General features: G+C 35.4%; 2 protein-coding genes across 2 annotated transcripts in view; one reads left to right on the top strand and one right to left on the bottom strand.

Annotated features, from left to right (window-relative positions):
* Positions 1-22026, top strand: part of LOC136847766 (uncharacterized) — a 185109-nt gene that overhangs the window by 90245 nt on the left and 72838 nt on the right. The window lies entirely within an intron of this gene.
* The window catches only part of Gpb5 (Glycoprotein hormone beta 5), a 38564-nt gene continuing 17330 nt past the window's right edge, over positions 793-22026 (bottom strand). Inside the window, exons 2-5 of the mRNA XM_067119647.1 lie at positions 11513-11809; positions 10662-10745; positions 3637-3711; positions 793-2361 (exon numbers count right to left, since the gene is read on the bottom strand). Coding sequence (XP_066975748.1) covers positions 2191-2361; positions 3637-3711; positions 10662-10745; positions 11513-11800 — 618 coding nt within the window. The 5' untranslated portion in view covers positions 11801-11809 and the 3' untranslated portion in view covers positions 793-2190. The remainder of the gene's footprint in view (positions 2362-3636; positions 3712-10661; positions 10746-11512; positions 11810-22026) is intronic.

Raw genomic sequence — 22026 nt, forward strand, 5'->3', positions numbered from 1 at the left:
CGAGAGACACGTAATACACACATTATTAATATATATCACCTTGGAACATTGTTGTCTTAATGAGGGGTGGTGTTACAGCTTTTGTGATGTCAAGAGAGTACTTTAGTTATATATAGAATTTGAGAAAGCCATCAGATTGAAAATACCTCTCATTAAGTGTACATATATATGTATATATATATGTATATACATATACATACATACATATATATATTATATATATTATATATACATGTATATAATATATATATATATATATATATATATATATATATATATATAAATATACATATTTATATATATAAATATTCATAAAAGCCCTTTTATTCTTTATGATCTCCTGTATATATGGTTCACAAAATGTATTCATATGGCACCACCTTATGGCCTGTGATGAAAAAACACAAAATAAAAACTTATTCTTTCAATAAAAATTATGATTCAGACAACTTTGGACATAAGTTAACACAACTTATATTTACATCACAACAGCAACACTTAGTTTCTAACATCAATGATCGAACTAGGAAACTTTACTTATGTCATAACCATGATAAGAATAAGTTCCCAGATATATTGCTATAATTTGAGTCTTCTTTCTCATTTCCCTTAGTAGTTCCTGGGTTGATAATGTTAATGTAACGCTTACATTATCTCTAATTCTTTGGATTTCCATGATGAAGTCCTCTCAGTATTTATATATATATATATATATATATATATATATATATATATATATATATATATATATATATATATATATATATATATATATATATATATATATATATATGTGCAGAAATTAATGGAATGAAATGTCTTAGAGGATTAAAAAAAATCGAAAGTAGGCAGCTCAGGTCACAGAATATTCCCATTCATTCGTTAAAACTAATATTACGTTGTCCATAAAAAGTACGCTTAAATGGATATCATCTTCATTTGTCGCGTCTTGCAATGGTATCTTTGACAAAAAAATAGAACGATTTAGCTTTATTTGTGCATTTGTTTACTTTTGTAAAATATATGATAGATGTATGCAATGTATTAAATTAGTAAATTGTTAGCTTTAGTTTAACTGAAGACAAATATTTTAGTAATATCTGCATGCCATCTATAAAATAAAAAGTATAAAATGTATTTTTCCGGTGTTACAACTTTTTCCATGAAAAACATTAGGTTTCGTAGGTTTGTGTTTGTGTAATGAGGTGGATGAAGTATACGAAAATGAGGTATTCGAAATTAGCAGTAGATCTGAGTGATTCACAATGAAATCCAAAAACAGTCGGAGATAGTATCTGCTGTTATTGCCTTTTGAACTATTTATTCAATAATTTAAAAAAAAACATAATCAGGAATTTTTCTCATATGCTTTCTTCAGTATTAACTATAACCTCTGAAATATGATGATCATCATTGCTGCCTTTGATACCTGTGACTACTCGACTGGCCCTGTGGTAAGCGTATAAGATCTCTGGTGTTCTGTAAATTTTTTTTTAGGGTATTGGCGTGTATTGTGCGTATTCTAGTTTTTCGTACACCAGAAGTCGAACTTTAATATTTTGCTTATATATTCACTGTACCTCTCTGATTTCGAATAATAAAGATAATTTTTTCTTAAAATAGAAGGGCAAATTTTTACTTTTGGGATCGGAAATGTAACGCTGCCGTTGTTCCCCAGAACTTGAAGGAGGATACTCCTAAATATTCCTTCCCAGTCAGAAGTGGAAGGAAGATATTATTCGTACCCTTCCTTCGAAGTCCTCGCAACTTGAAGGAAGACATTCTTAAATCTTCTGTCACAGCCCTTTGAACTTGCAGGAAGATATTCGTAGACGTTCCTTTGAAGTTCCCAGAGCTTGAAGGAAGACATCCCTAAACCTTTCTTTTAAGTTCTGAAATCTAGAAGGAAAGGCCTTCTAACCTTCTTTCTGAATCCCCTGAGCTTGAAAGAAGATATTCTTAAATCTTCCTTCGAAGTTGGAGTGTTGGATCCTAACTTTAAATCGGAATTTCCCCCCTTTTACGGCTGAAAACCGGAATGAGACTGATTTTCTTTGCAGTATCTGTTGCTGAAATTCGTGTGTCAGCACAAACTATTTAATCGATGTACGGAAAGTCTAAAATTCCTGATATAAAGAAATGATCCAACAATCTGGGAATAAATATACACTTTTTAGAACGCGGGGCATTTTAACCTCTGGGCATTTTGGCGCGAGGGGCACGGCGGGCTCCTCGGTATCGTATGCCTTCGCAGGAAGCCTCAGACGACTTGCAGACCAAGCAGGCACACCTGGTAGCTTCGTGAAAGGCGTAAATCTCCGTCCCCGGACTGACGTCATCGTCGCAGTTACGTAACGTTACCTGCAAAAGAAAAAAAACCAAGTTGACATGTGGGCATTGGGTTTAACGCTTGCCCGAACAGAAAAGAAAACCGAACCGTTAATTAACTTTGCCATGAAAGTAAAGTAATTATGTAGGATAAAAAACGATACAAAAAAAGGGTTCAGCTTCTGGCTAAAGCCGCTGTCTTACAAGAAATAGTATTCGCTAATGAAAATAACAACTGGGATCTGACGCAATCAGTAATAATTTCATTGAAGCCCAAGAATCACTTTACTCAGAGAGTCAAATTATTTTTAAGAAAATATTCTTGAGCATAAATGGTAAGTCTACAGAACAGCTCCGTACAGACCTGTCGTTTATTAATAAAATTCTTTGACTGAACAATATAGAAAATGGAATATATAAAGTGAGATAATTTGAGAAATTTCCAGTCTTTTGATTATGGTTTTACGTTCACCCCCAAGATCCTGGTACTAAACATGGCGCCCTGCAGAGTTCTTCTGTAGAATTGCCTCATAATTAAACTAGTGTGATCTATACTTAAGCATAACAACTGGGACATTAAAGTTAGGTATTCCTGTTTGCTTTGGTCACTCAAAGCGATAAGAACCTATTCTATAAACTTGTAAGACAGCCAGATTTGATGTATATATATATATATATATATATATATATATATATATATATATATATATATATATATATATATATATATATATATATATATATATATATTCATGTGTGAATGTAATATATATATATATATATATATATATATATATATATATATATATATATATATATATATATATATATATATATATATATATATATATATATATATATATATATATATATATATATATATATATATATATATATATATGTGTGATGTATGTGGAATTACTGAAGGTTTTAGTTTTGTCTGGCTTACTATAACCCAGCATTCATTAAACTTTTATTTGTGCATAATCTAATTTGTACTGATGAGAGATGGAAGCTATCCATGCGAATTTGCTTGAAAAAACTCTATGACCCAGTTCGTCACAAACGCGCTTGTGCTCTCTCTCTCTCTCTCTCTCTCTCTCTCTCTCTCTCTCTCTCTCTCTCTCTCTCTCTCTAACACACACACACACACACACACACACACACACACACACAATCACTCTTTATGCACTGAATAAGGTCAGTTTTGTTAGATGAATTTACATCTCAGAGCATGCTGCCAGCATTTAAAATATTTAAGTATTTGTGGATAAAACCATTTTATTACCTAAAACCTCAGAAACTTACCTCCGTTAGTTGCGTCGACTCGTGCATGCAAACTGGATGGTGAGACCTCTTGTAAGGGAACTTCCAGTCTGCTATCTGTAATTGGAAATGGACAGATGTTAACGCAAAGGGAAAAGAAATTAATTTGTATCTGCGATAAGCAGAAAAATTAGGTATGCAACTACTAAATCATAGGATCGTACATGTTATATTATCGAGTTTAAAAACATGACCGTGCATAAGCCACTCATCATAATTGCTGACTTTCTCGTGTAACCCCAGGCCCATTTCTCTCGCACCGGACTGGTAAGATTCGTTGCGCGTTTCATCAACATTTTTCAGTCTACATTGTTTGGGGTATTAACTTGATCTTCAACGGGTTCTTTTATTAATCCGAGCTTGAGACAGGCATGAGCCTCGAAACTCATTACAGAGAGTATTCTAGCTAGATCTTTACCTTATCTTGAAGACATTCGAGTTGCCATTATTTTTTTAATAGAATTGAAGGTTATCATAACGTAAATCCTTTGTCGGATTTGTCATTAACTTTCAGTAACATTTAATAGCGTTCACATTAACGATACTACAGCCACTGTGAAGTCTAGTGCAAACCTGTCCGCTTTACCATTACCAGCAAGTAAAGTTGAAAAGATGATCTCTAATCTTGGTGAAGAAAAAGAAACAAGTAGAAAATAACGAAACAGACCGTCATAATCTCTTTTATAATTGATAACTTTTTGGGGTATGAATACTGATTGCAGGATCTCCTTTGGAAATATTCATATTTGTTTTGTTTGTTCTTCATTACACCTAAATTCCTCTTGTGGGCATATTCTGAAGGCGAATCGTCTTCGTTAGAAGTAATAAGAAGTGAAAATAAGTTCCAGAACAGAGAGTAAATGTCTGGAAAGAAGGTTAAAATCTCAAAGTTGATGAGCATTTTTCTGGAAAGGACACTCTAAATAGGAGATTCAAGCAGTCTGGAAAGGAAGGTTTAAGGCTCCTGGTTTAAATGGATGGTTCAGGAAAGGAGAATTAAGCATTCTGGAAAGGAATTAAGCATTCTGGAAAGGAGGATGAGGCAGACTGGAAAGGAGAGTTAGACATTCTGGAAAGAAGACTGTAAAGCTCCTCCTTCAAAGGGAAGGTTCTGTAGAAGAGTATTAGGCATCGACCATCCTCCCACCCCGCCTACCCGCCTTTCACCTGACGTCAGGAAGTAATAAAGAACAAAAATAAAAGTTTCAGGTTGGTGAGGCGGACTGACATGTTTCCCGTACCTGACGCCTGGAAATGACCAGGAAATAAGCCGCCTTGTTATGATCACCGCTTTCGTACCTTGAATTCCCCCTGAGATGCTCCGCCGTGATATTTTTATCATCTCGTAAATTGTCTCTTTGGCTGAGAATCTCATCCAGTAACTTTCGGTTTTGTCGCAGACGTGATTATCTGTATCGCCTCTGACGTAAATGTCCTGGAGTGACGAACAGGTCCTCCCACGATGAAGTTTTCCCATGTCTCGTTTCCTTCGTTATGGTTTCGGGATATCTTTTTGTGGTCCAGTGTCACTGGGTCATTGTAATCGGCGCCGTCTCTGTGCCAGTTGGCTCATAATTAAGATTTACTAGGTCGCGACAACTCTCGAGAGCCAGAACAGAGTATGAATAAGTTTGTACTAATGACATACCCGGTGAAAGAGAGAATGGAACTTCGATGTGATTAAAAGTTTTTGTGATTAACGATACAAGTTGTTTTCGGTAGTGGAGGTGATTGTAGAAAATCATAGATATGATTCCTATACAGGCAAGAACGTTGGTTTCTATATTGTCACGGATTTATCTTTCGCTGTTGATCACGAGGTAAATCAAAAAGAGACTTTTAGAATGGCGACATATTTGATTTTCATTTAAAGATGCGTATTTTTCCCTTTCATTTCATTGCTATTTATCATAATGTTGAGTATGCAAGATTTACGTAAAGAAATAGTGTATTATGGGTTTCCAGATTGGCAGATGTTCATGTCATGATCTCTATCTCAAACTCCGGATCCCTTTCTTGTCGAAGATGAGATGTATTTTTATTTTGTAAATTAAGATATCTCATCAGTTGCAAGAACCGTAAGTTTTTTGAACGAGAACTTGTAAATAGAGTTCATCAAGGTTCCTTTTTCGTGGAAGCAGCAAGAAGTTGCATAGGAAGTTGAAAGCTTGATAGTGTTCGTAAAGTGAAAAATTTTCAGGGAATATCTTTTAGGAATACAGTTATTAGACGTATTAATATTACAAAATGACAGTATTTTTGAAAGGATGAATTAACGTTTAATGTGGCTCGTTATAGGAGAGGACAGGTTTATGAGTCAGTAGAAAACAATAAAACAATGTGTTGATGCGTGCTGTAGGTTTAGATATAAGGGGTCAACGTATATAAATATATATATATATATATATATATATATATATATATATATATATATATATATATATATATATATATATATATATATGAGATATATTACATATATGTATATATATATATACACACGTTGACTGTTTTTTTATTATATATATATATATATATATATATATATATATATATATATATATATATATATATATATGTGTGTGTGTATGTGTGTGTATGTATGTATGTATGTATGCATAGATATACGTTGACCCGTTTTATTTATATACATATATACAGTATATATATATATATATATATACGTTGACCGTTTTATTTTATATATATATGTTTTATTTTATATATATATATATATATATATATATATATATATACATACACCTAATTATACTAATTATACGTATATGCTTATCAGATTATTCATTAATTTTATGTAAGGGCAGCTCATGAAGATCCTGTGCAAGCGTTAATTCAGTCATTCCACTACATGAATCAGAGAGTAACTTTATCTCTCATTATGGCAATGACTAGTTAAATTGGAAATGACGAGGTCCCTGGTGGTCAAGGAAATAAAGCAAGCAGATCCCCCAAAGCAATTTCGTTGATTAGCTTTTAAGTGCTCGTAATTATTGGCCTCTGTTCTGTCCTGATGCCACGCAATTTGGGAACATGACAGCTAAGATGAGCTGAGTTCCGGTAAGTTTGTCAATACTGTCGTGTGTTGCCCTTCGGTAAAGAGAGGTTAAGAAAAATGTTTATGACCTTTGCAAAGTGGGATCTATTTTTCTTAATGCTGGAAAGCATAAGTACATCAATTCAATTTTTGAGGCTGATGGTGTGAAATTATTGAGAAGGTGGGGAACGGCAACTGCGTTATATTTTTAGTGTAAAATTAATGAGAAGGTGAGGTACAACAACTGCCTTATCTTTTTTTGTATAGATTTAATGAGAATATAGTGTACGGCAACTGTGTTTTATTTTTAGCAGAGGCTGAAGTAGACTTGGTCTTATAAAATACTACTGACGTTGGCTTTAGGTGACAGAACATGTTAAACAAATATTTTGGGTAAATTCTTTTGTGGTATGGAATTATAAGTCTTCGTTGCTGTGCAGACATCAGGAACTCCTTTGGTCTGGAAGTATATTCTGAAGAATTTCTTTTTTTAAGTATCCCTACCAGGTTCGTCTGGTTTTGATTGACCGAATGTAAATTGTTTAGCGCCACAACTACCGTCTGTTTGTGAAAGAGTTGCGTAAATCCTCTTACTGCACCTGTTTCCCCTGACTCGTATAACATTTCTTTCCTTAAGAGGCAGAAAGGCTAATCTCTCCGTCTGTGGCTAAGCCCCCGCTCTTTTATCCTTTTATAATTTTCCTCACCCTTGCATCTTTCAGGCATTGGCTGCGAAAAGGTATTAAGTTGCGGCTTTCACAGTGGCTTCTACAGTATAATTACGTATATAGTGCTTGCTATATATGTAATAAAAAGGAGTACTGTTTCGAAGTTCGTACAGAGGCATATTCATTTTGCACACTTACGTAGGCGCCACCACACAAAATAGCAAATGAACACACTGCGTTTTATTTACAAGGAGCAAGGGGAATAAATAACTGGCATTCAGACAAAAAAAAAAATCTTTCTAATTATCTTTATGTCTGATTCCAGCACAAGCCTTCCGTTCAGTAAAGGGAGCTGAAGAAACTTTAGTAAATAATTATAACACGGCGACAGTAACATTAAATGTAGCCCGGGATCGTAAGGTGGGAATTACTCCAAAATTTGATTGTAACTTAGAAGAGAGTTCGGTGTGAATTATATAAATTGTGGTACAGTGGGCGAGTAACAAGGGTTCAGTGGGTTCAGTATTTTGGATGTAAATACGCTGTGAGTATTTTCTCACCCTTTCCCTTGCACTCAAGGTATATTGGTAAATACTGCAGTCAAAAATAGAAAAATAGTTGTATGCATTTTATTGCCTCACGTTTACATGCACGCTCACATGTTTATGGCTAATAACATGACACTCCGAATTGTACTCGAGGATTGCTCACAGCTGTTTTTAATATATACACACACACATGCATATACGTGTGTGTGTGTGTGTGTGTGTGTGTACGCGTGGGCGAACGTGCACATACTTTTTATTTGTATTTGATTGTATATGTGTCTGTGTGTTATTATACACATTTATATGCATGTATACAAAGAGGTAATTTATTTACATAATTAATACTGTATTGCTTGTATAAATGTTTTTCTTATGTTTAATGCCACCCTTTGACTTTTTAGCATTTCTTTTCTTTTTTCGAAGAAAAGTGGTCAGATTATTCGGATAAATGAAATTTCATAAAACAGAAAAGCAGGAACATACCAGATTAAGCAATATTACCAACCACAAAGAGAGAGAGAGAGAGAGAGAGAGAGAGAGAGAGAGAGAGAGAGAGAGAGAGAGAGAGAGAGAGAGAGAGAGAGAGATTTGGGGAAATAGTATTAAAGACAGGCAAGATGGATTACTGCGGTTATGAAAAGGACTTGATAGACGAAATATCTGAAGGGAACACATCAATCCATCATCTTCCCAATACAAAGATTACTTTCTTACCTAAGAAAGAAAGTAATATACTCTTAATATACCTTAATTTTCCGATTCTGTTTTTTTTTATTTTGGGAAGATTGTTATGCAGGTTAATGACGTAGGCTTTTTAGATAATAATAACAATAATAATAATAATAATAATAATAATAATAATAATAATAATATAATAATAATAATGTTGGCTTTTAATAATCCATCTTTAAGGCGTAATAATAATAATGATGTTGGAACTTTTTTCCATGAGGGATATTATAACCTTCCATCTTTCAAGATATATGACTGTCGCCTCCTAGTTATGAGAGGGAACTTATATTTATATTATATATATATAATATATATATATATATATATATATATATATATATATATATATATATATATATATATATATATATATATATATATATATATATTTGTATATATATATAGTGTATATATTTTGTGTGTGTGAGCGCGCATATATATATTTTTTCTTTCCATCTGTTTTGAGAATTGCATGAGTTTTACGAAAAAAATTTTAAAATTCAATATGTTTCAGGAACAATTATTTTGATTATTTCTTGAAAATATTGAGTGAATTTTCACGCAGTCTGCGGACAAAATTAGCCGTGTTCCAAAGAACCATCAATTACACTCTGCTAAGAATTAGAGTCTGGATCAGGTCCAGGAATTCTGACAGTGTCACTGGCTTGTACAGTATAAAACGTAAACATCAGCATCATGCTGTCCATGAAAGAAAACACGGAAGTTAGAATAACCACATAGTCACAGTATAGTATTCTTAAAAGGAAACGGAAATGTTGCTGAATATTTGGATACTTATGTTCATGACTTTGCAGAGGATTGTAATCTCTGTTTCCTGTTGATGACTTTGCAGAGGATTGCAATCTCTGTTTCCCTTGCATGCTGCTATTGCCACGGTACTTGCAACTCAAGAAAGCATCAGCTTCCGGTTGTTTGTGGGAGAACAAGTAAATGACGCAGAGGATTTAGGTAACAATATTCATCACATCCCGATATTTATGGAAGAAAGTGTGAATTATGCTGAAGATTTTGGTATTTTTCATAACTACATCATTGTATTCATGAAAGAATAATGAATGCAAGTAACAGAGTATTTGGGTAAATGTTCTAATCACGCTGGCCTAGGTTTACATTTGATTACGTTTTCTTGCTTTGTTACTGATATCTATTAAAAAAAGAAAGGCAATTTATTTCAGTTTGTAAAAAAAATGAAGATTATGATGAATGCTTAGATGACTAGATACCTGTATTTATTACGTTTTAGTATTCGTGAAAGAAAACTTAAGTCGTGCAGTGTACAATTGAATAACTATAGTAATGGCAATTGTTGTTTTTTGTAACACTTTTTTTTTTTTTTTTGCCTTTCTTCATTAGCCGAAGTACAATGATAAACTCCAAAAATAACATCCAGGAACTGCCAAACGGGGCAGTGAATATAACATGATAAAAAAAGTTAGAAAATGCTGGGTAGAGGAGGCGATTATATTTCCTTTTGTATACTTGGAGGACGTTGAGAAAAGCAACAGTCAGGAAGAATGGGTGATAACTCAAAGACGTCTGTCAATATGAGGAAATGAAGATCAAAATAGCGGGACGTAGGATTATTATGGGAAGAAGACAGGTCACTAAACACGTTTAAGCATAAAGAAACAATAGAATGAGTGGAGGGGAGACAAATCGATAGCAGAATTAGAAAGAAGAGGATTGCTAGATGAATCATTCATTACAAATCATATTATCAACAAGATGAATTAATAATTATAATAGAAAGGGAAGAGAGAGACGAGATAAATCAATATTGACAATAAAGCAGTAAAAGTGAGGGATGATTAATAAAAATACTAAAAAAAAATATTTAGTCAGAGAATAGAAATGAATCAGTGATGATAATAAGACCAAAACATGAAGAAGAGGAATACCTAGATGTCCTATTAATTAGACTTAATTGGAAAACAAAATGAGTAACATCAACAAACAGATCAAATCGTGTCTTATTATATATACCTCGTTTGAGTCGCACCGTCCCCAGCAGCTCATGACATTGATGTAGTCCCAACATATTCGACCGTTGTCGTCAGTCTTGTGTACCTTAAGGAATGAAAAATAAATATGAATTAATATAAATATTCCGTCCCAGAGAAATACAAGTAAAAAATGCTCCGAAATTTCATCGGCGCAATCCAGTTTTCTGTACAGCGTATAATGATGCATGAAACCATCAGCCACGGCCATTGGAACTTTCAGCGGCTTCGCGGCCCATGAAACTTTCAGCCACGGCACGGTGGTGGCCTGTGTTGTTGGCACTTTAGCGGTGCCAGACGCACGATCATGGCTAACTTTAGCCATAGACAAAATAATAAAATAAAAACTACTGAGGCTAGAGGGCTGCAATTTGGTATGTTTGATGATTGGAGGGTGGGTGATCAACATCTGAATTTGCAGCCCCTCAGCCTCAGACGCTTTAAGATCTGAGGGCGGACAGAAAAAGTGCGGACGGACAGACAAATAGCCATCTCAATAGTTTTCTTTTACAGAAAACTAAAAATTGGTTTAATATTGGAATGTTGTGCTCTTGGGGAAAATCTCACGCACGGCAATGATAAATTACATGCACGGGTGATTCATCACTGCTTACAAGCACGGTCGATCCATTAATGCAGGAGTAATCTCTTATATATATGCAAGCAAAGTTAATAACTCAGCAACAGGTATGACTGATACGTTGTAAAATGTTAATATCTTTGTGTTATGATTAATTATGTGTCTACATATATGATTATGTAAAAATATGATCAGTCATTCGTTAACAAGTTTTATAAATCACATCCAAACAATTGAAATGATGAGTCCCTCACCTTGTAAGTATATTGACGTCGATGACATTCGAGGGTGGAGAGAGGGTTGATGGCCACTGCGGGCATCAGGAGCACCAAGAAGAATAACAAGCCTGCGCACAAGGTCAACATTTTCCCTTTGCCCCCAGATCGGGGGGACTCGAGGCGCCCCCCTGGGGACACGGAATCGTCCCCCCCACCTCTCCCCGTTCCCCTGCCACTTCCGCTTCCACTTCCTCCCCCTCCTCTTCTTCCCCGTCTGATAAGAACGCCATTCAGTGAAGGGAACTTTTCCCTCTCGGTTACCATGACACGATTCTGGGAAAGAGACAAAAAAACAAATGGGAATCAACTTGACTTCCAACATTCAATTAATGAAAGAAATTTAAATAGACCATAGAAACAAAGAAGGAAATTTTCAGTTATGTTACGTAATCAATACAGAATGGCAGTTCAATTTTGTTTTTTGAATTCTCTATGCAAATATAATTTGTTTATTAATTTCCTATTCGTTAACAGGCAGACAATAGTTCATTCACATTGATATTCGCTACTTCTTAGTGGCGAGTTATCTCGGTCGTGCCTTGTTGTGACCCATTGGCTCTTCTTCCAGAAGCTCGAGGTTAGTAATCCTTACTGAAGAATTTCAAGATTTCTCTTTCACTTTTCTGTATTTCCAGGAGCTTGAGATCGAAAACATGTGAGAGAGAGAGAGAGAGAGAGAGAGAGAGAGAGAGAGAGAGAGAGAGAGAGAGAGAGAGAGATCAGGTAGGTGGCGAGACAAACACCCATACGCTCAGTGGGGAAAACAACCCACTTCACAAGCTCAACAACTTTTATTTTCGAGAGTCTACCACTGTAACTCCCACAACCGCACCAAGTGGTACGTCTGGCCAGTGGCGAAAACATTTTCCGTAATGCTCCTTCCATGTTAAACGTCACCTCCGCTGCGAGATGTATGGAGACGAATGGCAGGAGATAGATTCGGTGCTTTCCATAGAGAACAGATCCATTAGGAGGATAAGTTCTTGTCTTTTCTTAGTTTATTCTTTCCCCTCCCTCTTCCCTACCCTTCGCTTTGCCCTCCTTATTTTCAGTGGTACATGCTGTCAGCATATTTGTCATTGTTCAAGGCACATATTTTTCAGGGATCTCTCTCTCTCTCTCTCTCTCTCTCTCTCTCTCTCTCTCTCTCTCTCTCAGACGATTCTGAAATACCACTATCACGTCAGCAATGAAAGCATAATCAAATGCACGATCTTCGAGTATGAGCTTAATTTTTTTTCCTTTTATAGCGGATATCATATTAAAAGTCTTCACTACCTCATTTCCTCCATTCTTACTTCCAACAAAGAAATTATGCTTTTGGCTCAGTTTATTACGCAAAAATTTATGGGTGAAATTATTCCGAAAATTTGACCAAAGGCGGGCCTGGTGGCTGGTAACAGATCGGGATCTGGATAAGGGACCTTCTGGGTGAGAAGGGCCCCCACGCAGACTGCTCCCCCCTTAGCGGAGGTATGCGGCCCCTGAACACTTGTTTTTAGTGCAGAGGCCATTGGAACAGTAACCCCCATTTCCCTATCTAGCACCGTTGCGGAGAATGTGCCAAATGTGCCGTCCCCCGACAAAAAAAAAAATGGAAATCATATGAACGTAAGGGATGATGGAAGTTTAGAAGCGGGGAAAACAGAAGCAAGAGGAAACTTCCAACCTTCGCACTAGAAATAAAGAAGTATTCCACGTGCAAGGGTTTTTTTTTTCACTATACACTTGTTTCTCTTTTAGAGGGAGTGACCCCAAAAGGTACGTTTCTCAGGTATTTTCTTTAGGTGTGAGGTTGCAAGCCCCGTTTCCATTTCTTGACTCAAGATGGCTCTGGCGCTGGCAGCTATGGAGGCTGGTAGGCGACAGGCTGTGATCGATCTACGGATCTTGCGAAGAAGAGCCCAATGCTTTACTGCTGAACTACGTGCTAGCTTAAATTCATGCTTGTTTGAACAGTTTTGAACAACGTACATTACCGTTGCCTCATTACATTTTCTGTAGTATTTCAAGTAGGTACCCTGTTTGGAAATACGTCAGAAAAAAAATAGTAAAGTTTATATAGGTATGTTTTGAGTTGTGACCACGTTTCCTTCACAAATTCTGAGCTATTTTTGCAGGTGTTTTCGTAAGGGAAAATAAAGTCCTTAATGCCTTGGGGTGAAAAAGCAGGTGGCTGTGTTCCCAAGCGTTGATTCTCCCTTTGAACTTTCTACGATCTTGAAACGTATCTCATTTTCTGAGGGGGTTGCTGACGATTCAAAGCTTGACGAGAGAATTTTCTCTATAATATAATGCTATCTGTGGAGTGTACGAACATTGATGTGAAAGTAACCCTAACCCTAATAATGTACGAAAAGAGGCTACAACATAGTAGACTTCTCATATGTCAAAAAAAAATATGGGAGACCGTAATAAGTAAATAATCATGAAATTGAGGTAAACCAAGATACTTCAGTATATGGTTAATTTATATATATATATATATATATATATATATATATATATATATATATATATATATATATATATATATATATATATATATATATATATATATATATATATATATATATATATATATTATATCATGAGATATAAGTTTATATCCTGGCACTAATTCTATAGAAAAGTTTAATGAAAGTGCTGCAAAGCAGTGAAATTGGGACATCGAATTCATCAGAACACCCATCTCGGTAGTCTGTGATCTCCCCACAAGAGACAGTGACGGGAACGCTGTCAAAACACAAACGGGGGCCTTTGGAACCGCCTACACACTTCCGGTCTGCATTTTCAAAAATTTTTTTGCGGATGTCAGCAGGAACTGTCAGGAAGACAGAGAAACCCGGTCGTTCCGAAAACAGCTCTGCTCGTGAGTGGGTGTAGGGTAAGGTGTGAAGTAGTTAGTGTGGGGGTTAATGATGTGGGAGTTGGTGGGTGGGCTGTAGACGGTTGGTTCCAGACAGGTAATTACACGGAATAAAGGACGGAGAGGAAAAAGTGAGAATGCGAGACTAAGCAAAGGATGCAGGGGATGACGATGATAAAGTCGTTTAAGGGTGATGGTGCTCTGCGGAGGGCGCCGGGAGGGACTCGTCTCTCTCTCTCTCTCTCTCTCTCTCTCTCTCTCTCTCTCTCTCTCTCTCTCTCTCTCTCTCAGCAGTAGCAGTTTCCACTTGCGCTATAATTTACGCTGCTAAGTTGAACCTCATTTTGTCATGCCTCATCGTCGGGTACAACTGGATCCTTTAAAGCAAAATGCAAATATATTTCAATATTTCTTTTCTTTTTCATTTCGTGAAGGGCTTTAAGTTCATTTGCTGATTCTCATAGTATAAGTGTCTTTTGCTCTTCCTGTCCTTTGATAGCCTTTTTTACGCCAAATATTACGTTCTAAAAACAACAAACATCTCACACGTCTCGAACTCTCGCCCTACCCGCGCAACAACTTCTCGCTGCTGGGAAGAAAGGGCGTTGGGTCGGGTATAATACATGAAACATACGCTACCGGGGTCTAAGCGATGTCAGGCAGGGCAGCCGATCGAGACTACAGGTCTACCCCAAAGCCAAATCAAAAGTCCTTCAAAAGAAGGCTTCGTGCTTACCCCATACAAAAATGGGAAAAATGCACGTTAATAGAAGAAGAAGAAGAAGATTACGTTATTTCATGTACACTGACTGCCGAGTGACATCACCTTCCATGTACTGCCCTTTGTACTCACCTGCTTTATTGTTTACAAATTATTTTTCCAACTCTTCATTTACTGTACATTCTTATCTCCTCACTTCATCTACTAAACATTGACTTCTCCTTCCCACTTCTACTTCACATCGTCATCATTTCCTTTAATTTACTTCACATTTCGTCTCCCGTCATTTACTGTCCTCGACTCCCTTCATATACTATACATTTTCATTCACTGCCTTCCTTTACTACCATTGTCATCTCACTTCATTTACGACACATTTTTATCCTCGCTCTTGCAGTCACCTCTCTTCATTTATTATGCATCATCTTCTTGCAATCTACTCTCTTCATTCACTACACATCGCCAGTATTCCCGCCTTCCTCCTTCGTATGTTGCCATCCATCATTACTCACGCCCCTGCAAATGTACACGCACTCTTGATCCATTCACGCCCAACGTTGTTGCACTTGCCCTTGTTGAGGGAAGCGATTGATTGACTTGATATTGTATACGGCCGCCACACTTACCGTGTTCATCGATTCCGTGACGAAAACGAGTTGGCTGATTGGAAAATATTGACGTTAGCTTTAGTATCTCTTGATTAAACTTTATTAGCCAAACGGAACGGAATTCAAGTCAATTTACTGGGTTTAGGACATCCGTAGCGTAAATAGACACTTGATCTCTCTCTCTCTCTCTCTCTCTCTCTCTCTCTCTCTTGTTTTTCAGCCTCCCCCTTGTTTTCAGTTCTTTCTTTATTATGAAATATTTTGATATAGATAAGCTAATAGAATCAGGTTTCGTGTTTTCCGCGTCCAGGATCCTTAATGTTGCGACGATGCTGAACTAATCAATCGTCTTTCTCGATATTAATCATGTATAGTTCTATATAGTTCCATACAAAGCCTTTATTAAACTTGAGTAAAAATTTAACTCAGAAAGAAATCATTACCATACTTCTTAAACAAAATCTACAGTTAAAAAGATGCTTTGGTTGATGTGAAATCTATGAGGGTGTTTGTGACAAATAGCTCCTTTTATTTTCCAGGCGTTCAAGCCTACTCTTTCATCAGATTTCTTCAGTAATGGGCTCATATCCCAAGGCCTGGTAATGCTCCTTCCAGTGAGTAAATATCTAGCAAAATTTATTTATTTTGTCGGTGACCTTCGTAGTTGGCAGGCCATTTTTGCAAGAAACTGTTCTGTCATTTTGCAGGTAACAAATGAATATTTGAGAGCCTTCTTATAACTCATGTTGCATCCTGACTTTCTGATCTTAAGCTTTACTGGTTAAGTGAATTTACACTTCAGAGCCATTTCTCTGTATAGTATTTGTTTCTTGTTTCTGTTCTGGGGCTGTTGTGGCTCTCTCTTAATTTAAGAAACAGGAAACCTGTTACGTGGAATCTCAGTTTCTAGCTGTAATTCTTTATAAAATTGATTTAGAAATGTAGTAATTTAAATTGTTGAGAAAATCTGGGACTACTCTTAAAAACATGGAATCTATTGACTTTTCCTGCCTCGGCAAAAAAATTACTCGCAGCTCTAGTGGTAGTAACAATTAGACTCTTAAACAACAGAGATTCAGCCATCTCCAATCCAGTTTTGTCGTAGTTTTTGTCTCCTCTTCCTTCAATTCTTCAACGCAAATCATTTCTCTTGTGCTCTCACCCTTCATTTACCAGTCCCAACTGACACTGAAGCTTCGACGACCTGCATTTTAATGGTGACGGTTGAGTGGATGTGAAGGAGCCTTATTTACTTGCATGGTATCTGGGTATGCCAGCCTTATATAGGATCTCCTACAGCTCCTGCTCTATTACCAGTCAGAGCTGGGGACGGTTTATAGAAAACAGAATACATTTGCCCTAGACTGCTTCTTTATAAAGGAAGCCAAACTGTTGAGATTTTATTTTACTTTGGTAGTGCCGCAAGGTCTTAGGCAAACCTTCCTGAGAAACCATGTTGTAGCAATCAATTTCTTCTTATAGTGTTTTGATGGTAATTTGATCTTCCTTCGCGCCTTTCTCTCACGTCTTTCCTCTGGTTGTACCTTAACAATATACTCTTGCCATTCAAATTCTTACCAACACTGGACGCTGGACGTTTGTAGAAATCCTAACTAGAAAAGCCAGAGTTTGGTAGCAACCCTTTGCCTCGAAGCCTGCTTCTGGGTAAACCAGTTCTTAAGAAAGGTGACCACTTGCAATACTCAATAAATTAGCTTTGTTGGTGTGTTAAATTAGTAGATTCTGCATTGCCTTCAGGTAACTTCGTAAGAAAAAGTTAGGCACTAAAAATAGGAAGGCCTCTCACCTTAACTTCCATGTATAACGTCACATTACTAAAATTGTATTTTAGTGTAAAGCGCGTAAGTTAATTCGCACAAAAATTCTCTAGTTATCCGTAAAAAATATGTTAAATACAGTTAATTTAGAAAGCTTAAATAGGCTGTAACAGGAGTAGCAGAAATTCTCAATAGATACGAAATTTTATTCATTGCTGCTATTTCTCAAATAAATATTTCGTTGCAGCCTTCACGAACAATTATTGAACCTATTGGTATTGCAGGAGTTGTCGTAGAGATAGACTCAGAATTCATTCCTGTTTCCATTTTATACACACACACACACACACACACACACACACACACACACACACACACACACACACACACACATATATATATATATATATATATATATATATATATATATATATATACATATACACAACCGTTTTTATATGTTTTTGTGCGCAACTGTTTTTAATCGATAGTTGTTATTACAAGAGTAACAAGAAGCAGTAATCCATTTTGATATGCGGAATATTAATTTACATTTTCAGAGATTTCATGAAAATAATTTTCATGTGGCGGTACTGCTGGTACGATTTTGTAATTCAGTTGTAGAATATTCAAACACATTCATTCGGTTGTGGGTGGCTGAATACTTACGTCACCCGTTATCTAAATGAACTTTTAGAGTTTCTTTATTAGTACATAATATTATTGTTTATATTAAGATGGTATCAGCTATTTCTCCAGGTTCTCAGTGCCTATTTAATAAGTTTACAAAATGATCATGTAATATTTTTGCTTGAGTAGAGCAATATTTTAAATTCTTCGTATTCCAAGGACATCTAGTGCAATAATGATGACGTTTTATAATGAACTTGTGAATTTTCATTACTATCACATTCTGTATGACCTGGCGGTGAATGAAAGCCCTCATTATTGAAACTAATGAAAATTACCAATTCTTGAGAACATGGGTCTTTGTAATATCAAACAAATGAACTAGCCAACAGTTGGTGAATTTTTTCCATGGAAAAATACCATTCTGTATACTGCGTTTTAATCTATCATTTCAGAAACAACACTGTTTTAACTATTATACATTTCTGGAACGAGACCCATGAATTACATTTTTGACCGGGCAAGCAAAGACCTCTGGAAACTTGAAATGTTCGATGTCAAGACATATTAACATTCTTTAGCCTACTGTATTTAAAAATACTGCTTTTAAAGTCAAAATGACTGTTTTCATTTCCGGAACGAAGCCACTGAGTGCCACCTTTAGACCAGACAACCAACAAATACGACTGGACTCGAGAAACTTTCTGTTCCGAACGTGGGACGTTGAGGTGATCGAAAGCCCGAGAATTACGTTGACGCCGCTTCACTCGGTGACAGATATCACGGTAAACTTTGCGCCCGAATACTTAACTTTCTGGCGGTCGAGCTGCCTTACCTCCTGGTATAAAATCAACTCTTAAGTCTCGAGGGAGATTTAGACGGTCTGATTCTATCTCTCTTCCAAACAGAATCCCTATCGGCCTTCCAGAATAGAATCTCCCTGGGGTGGCTCTTTGTGGGTACGCTTTCATCCTTTGCGGTCGCTTGGAAGTTTCTGTTTACACAGGGAATTTTTGAAGAGCAGAATTCAATTTAAATCGAGTTACTTTTTGAAACATTCCTTGAAGATAAATATTTTTTGATACATGTTCCCATCTGTTAGGTTTACCTTTTACATGGCAATTATTTGAAAAAATAACCAAGGATTTTAATCTAAATTAATTTTTTATGGAGGATCTTATTTATTTGTGTCCTCGATCATAGAGACAAAGGAAAATTTTCTTCTCTTTGATAAACGTTAAATTGAAATGATTGTCCTCGATTAAAAATGTCCTTTAATGCCTTTGCCGTCTCATCAGCTTAATGAAGATCTAAACATTTCATCATGTCATTAAAATTAAAATTATAAGGGTAGGAGTGAGATAATGACGCTTTTTCAAATTTCACACACGACCTGATCAGTATACATCGGGGTACCACTATTACTTACGATATTAGGATTTCTATTCAAAGTTAAGGTCCTTCGTTTTTAACTGGTTTCTCTTGCTATATATCGACTGTGCCCGATTTAACTGATTTGTTAATGAAAACTGGTGTTATTTAAGTTTGGTCTAGACAAAGCAAGATCAGCTCAAAATCGATGGCTTTTAAAACCTGAAAATATTTACGAACAGATCAAACAGTTTGTTGAGAGAGAGAGAGAGAGAGAGAGAGAGAGAGAGAGAGAGAGGCTGTATATCTTTACATACGAGGATACTTGGTATTGATTACGGATTATATTTGCTGTATACAACAAGAAAAGCAGGTAAAACCTATAACAGACAAACGAGAGAAACAATAAATACCTTGTCGATTCAAATTATGTACGAACGAAAGAGGAAATTAGAATACTAGATAAGACATCTGCACTCGCTCGCCTGAGATAAATACGCGGGAAATATATTTAGAGTATTAGCAGGGACGTTTTCAGAAGAGCATCAGATATATATGACGACGTACCCGAAAATTCCCACGCATTCAAAAGACAAAGATTGAAGACCACGCAGGCTCCCAAATACCCTTTGGGTTAGAACCTTCAAAAAAGGAAGAAGCAAGGATGATGAGTAAGAGAGAGAGAGAGAGAGAGAGAGAGAGAGAGAGAGAGAGAGAGAGAGAGAGGGGGCGGAGGGAGTTGTTTGTATTTAGAGGACAAAACAATATCTGAAAGAAAATAGGCTTTATATATACATATATATATATATATATATATATATATATATATATATATATATATATATATTATATATATATGTGTATATATATATATGTGTGTGTGTATATATATATATATATATATATATATATATATATATATATATATATATATATATATATATATATATGTGTGTGTATATATATATATATATATATATATATATATGTAGTGTGTGTGTGTGTTTGTGTATGTATGCAAACCGGGAAAGTAGGCTACATTACATACATTATCAATATACGCCTCAAGTTAAAGTTTTCCAGGAGAATCATATTCTTGTATATCTCATAAATGTTCCGGAAAGAGGCCTAATGTGGATTTAGTTCCTCCGCTATAAGATGTAACATGATCTTCGCGTGTCATAACCTTTCCTTTGTCTTGAAACAGGTCCTGTTTGAATATTAGGACCAATTATGAGAGGTTTTTCGTTTCTGCTCTTTCATTTTGGAAATATATAAGACACGCTTAGGACGTGCTGAAATATATTTGTAGATTTACGTATTATGTTCAAGTGGTATAATTCCGTCGTTATTCCTTTTTAATTCATGTCGTTTTTTTCAAAGGTGTCTCCTCTTAATTATAGGCTCGGTTTAACGTTGTGCATTAACAGTAATAAATGTCACTGTAGTTTATAACATTGATTTACAGGATTGTTAATTATTCACGTAAGTATAATGCGTGGTACATTTGTACTGTTCCCTGTTTTTACTCTATTCATTTATGTCTGTCTGTATGTATATACATATATACATACTTACATACATAATAAGCACATAAACACGCATATACATACATACATATATATATATATATATATATATATATATATATATATATATATATATATATATATATATATATATATCATCATCATCATCATCATCGCCTCCAGCTCCGTATGAGGCGAAGGGCCTCCATGAAATGCCACCTCTCATGTCTGTTTTGTGCATTGTCTTCCACAGATCTCCACTCATCATCTCAGCATCCCTTCTCATACTTCTCTTCCATGTGGGTTTGGCCTTCCAAGTTTGTTGATGCCAACATGACCCCATGGGTTATGCGAAAAGAATTTATGTGAAATATATATATATATATATATATATATATATATATATATATATATATATATATATATATATATATATATATATATATATATATATATATATATATATATATATATATATATATATATATATATATATATATATATATATATATATATATATATATATATATATATATATATGCAATTTACACACACTACTTAATTGGTACGAGTGAGAGTATGATAAAGTCGTTACAACTCCAACCAGTTGATTATATCTCTTTCCAGTGGTATTTTCTAAATGATTAATTCTGCAATAAGTTGGATTTTAGTGCAGATCTGTGTAAACCACTGGAAATAAAATGACGGACGAATACTTTTCCAGTACACAACAATCAATCAATGGATCGTTTCGTACCTGAAAAGATTTGATTCACAGTTTCAATTAATTTTCGGCAATTGGCAATCTCCGGTATTCAAACTGACTTGTCCGCGAACAATTCGACGGGAAAAAATATTTTCTGTTGAATCTTGATATATTTTTATGAGGTTTCTTTTATTGGTGTTCTAGATCGTTTGTGTGGTTATAATTTTGTAAATCTTTAAGGGGTTTTAATACCATAATGAACAAAGTCTTTGATGAGC

This window comes from Macrobrachium rosenbergii, chromosome 17 (genome assembly GCF_040412425.1).
Source record: "Macrobrachium rosenbergii isolate ZJJX-2024 chromosome 17, ASM4041242v1, whole genome shotgun sequence".
Taxonomy (NCBI): domain Eukaryota; kingdom Metazoa; phylum Arthropoda; class Malacostraca; order Decapoda; family Palaemonidae; genus Macrobrachium; species Macrobrachium rosenbergii.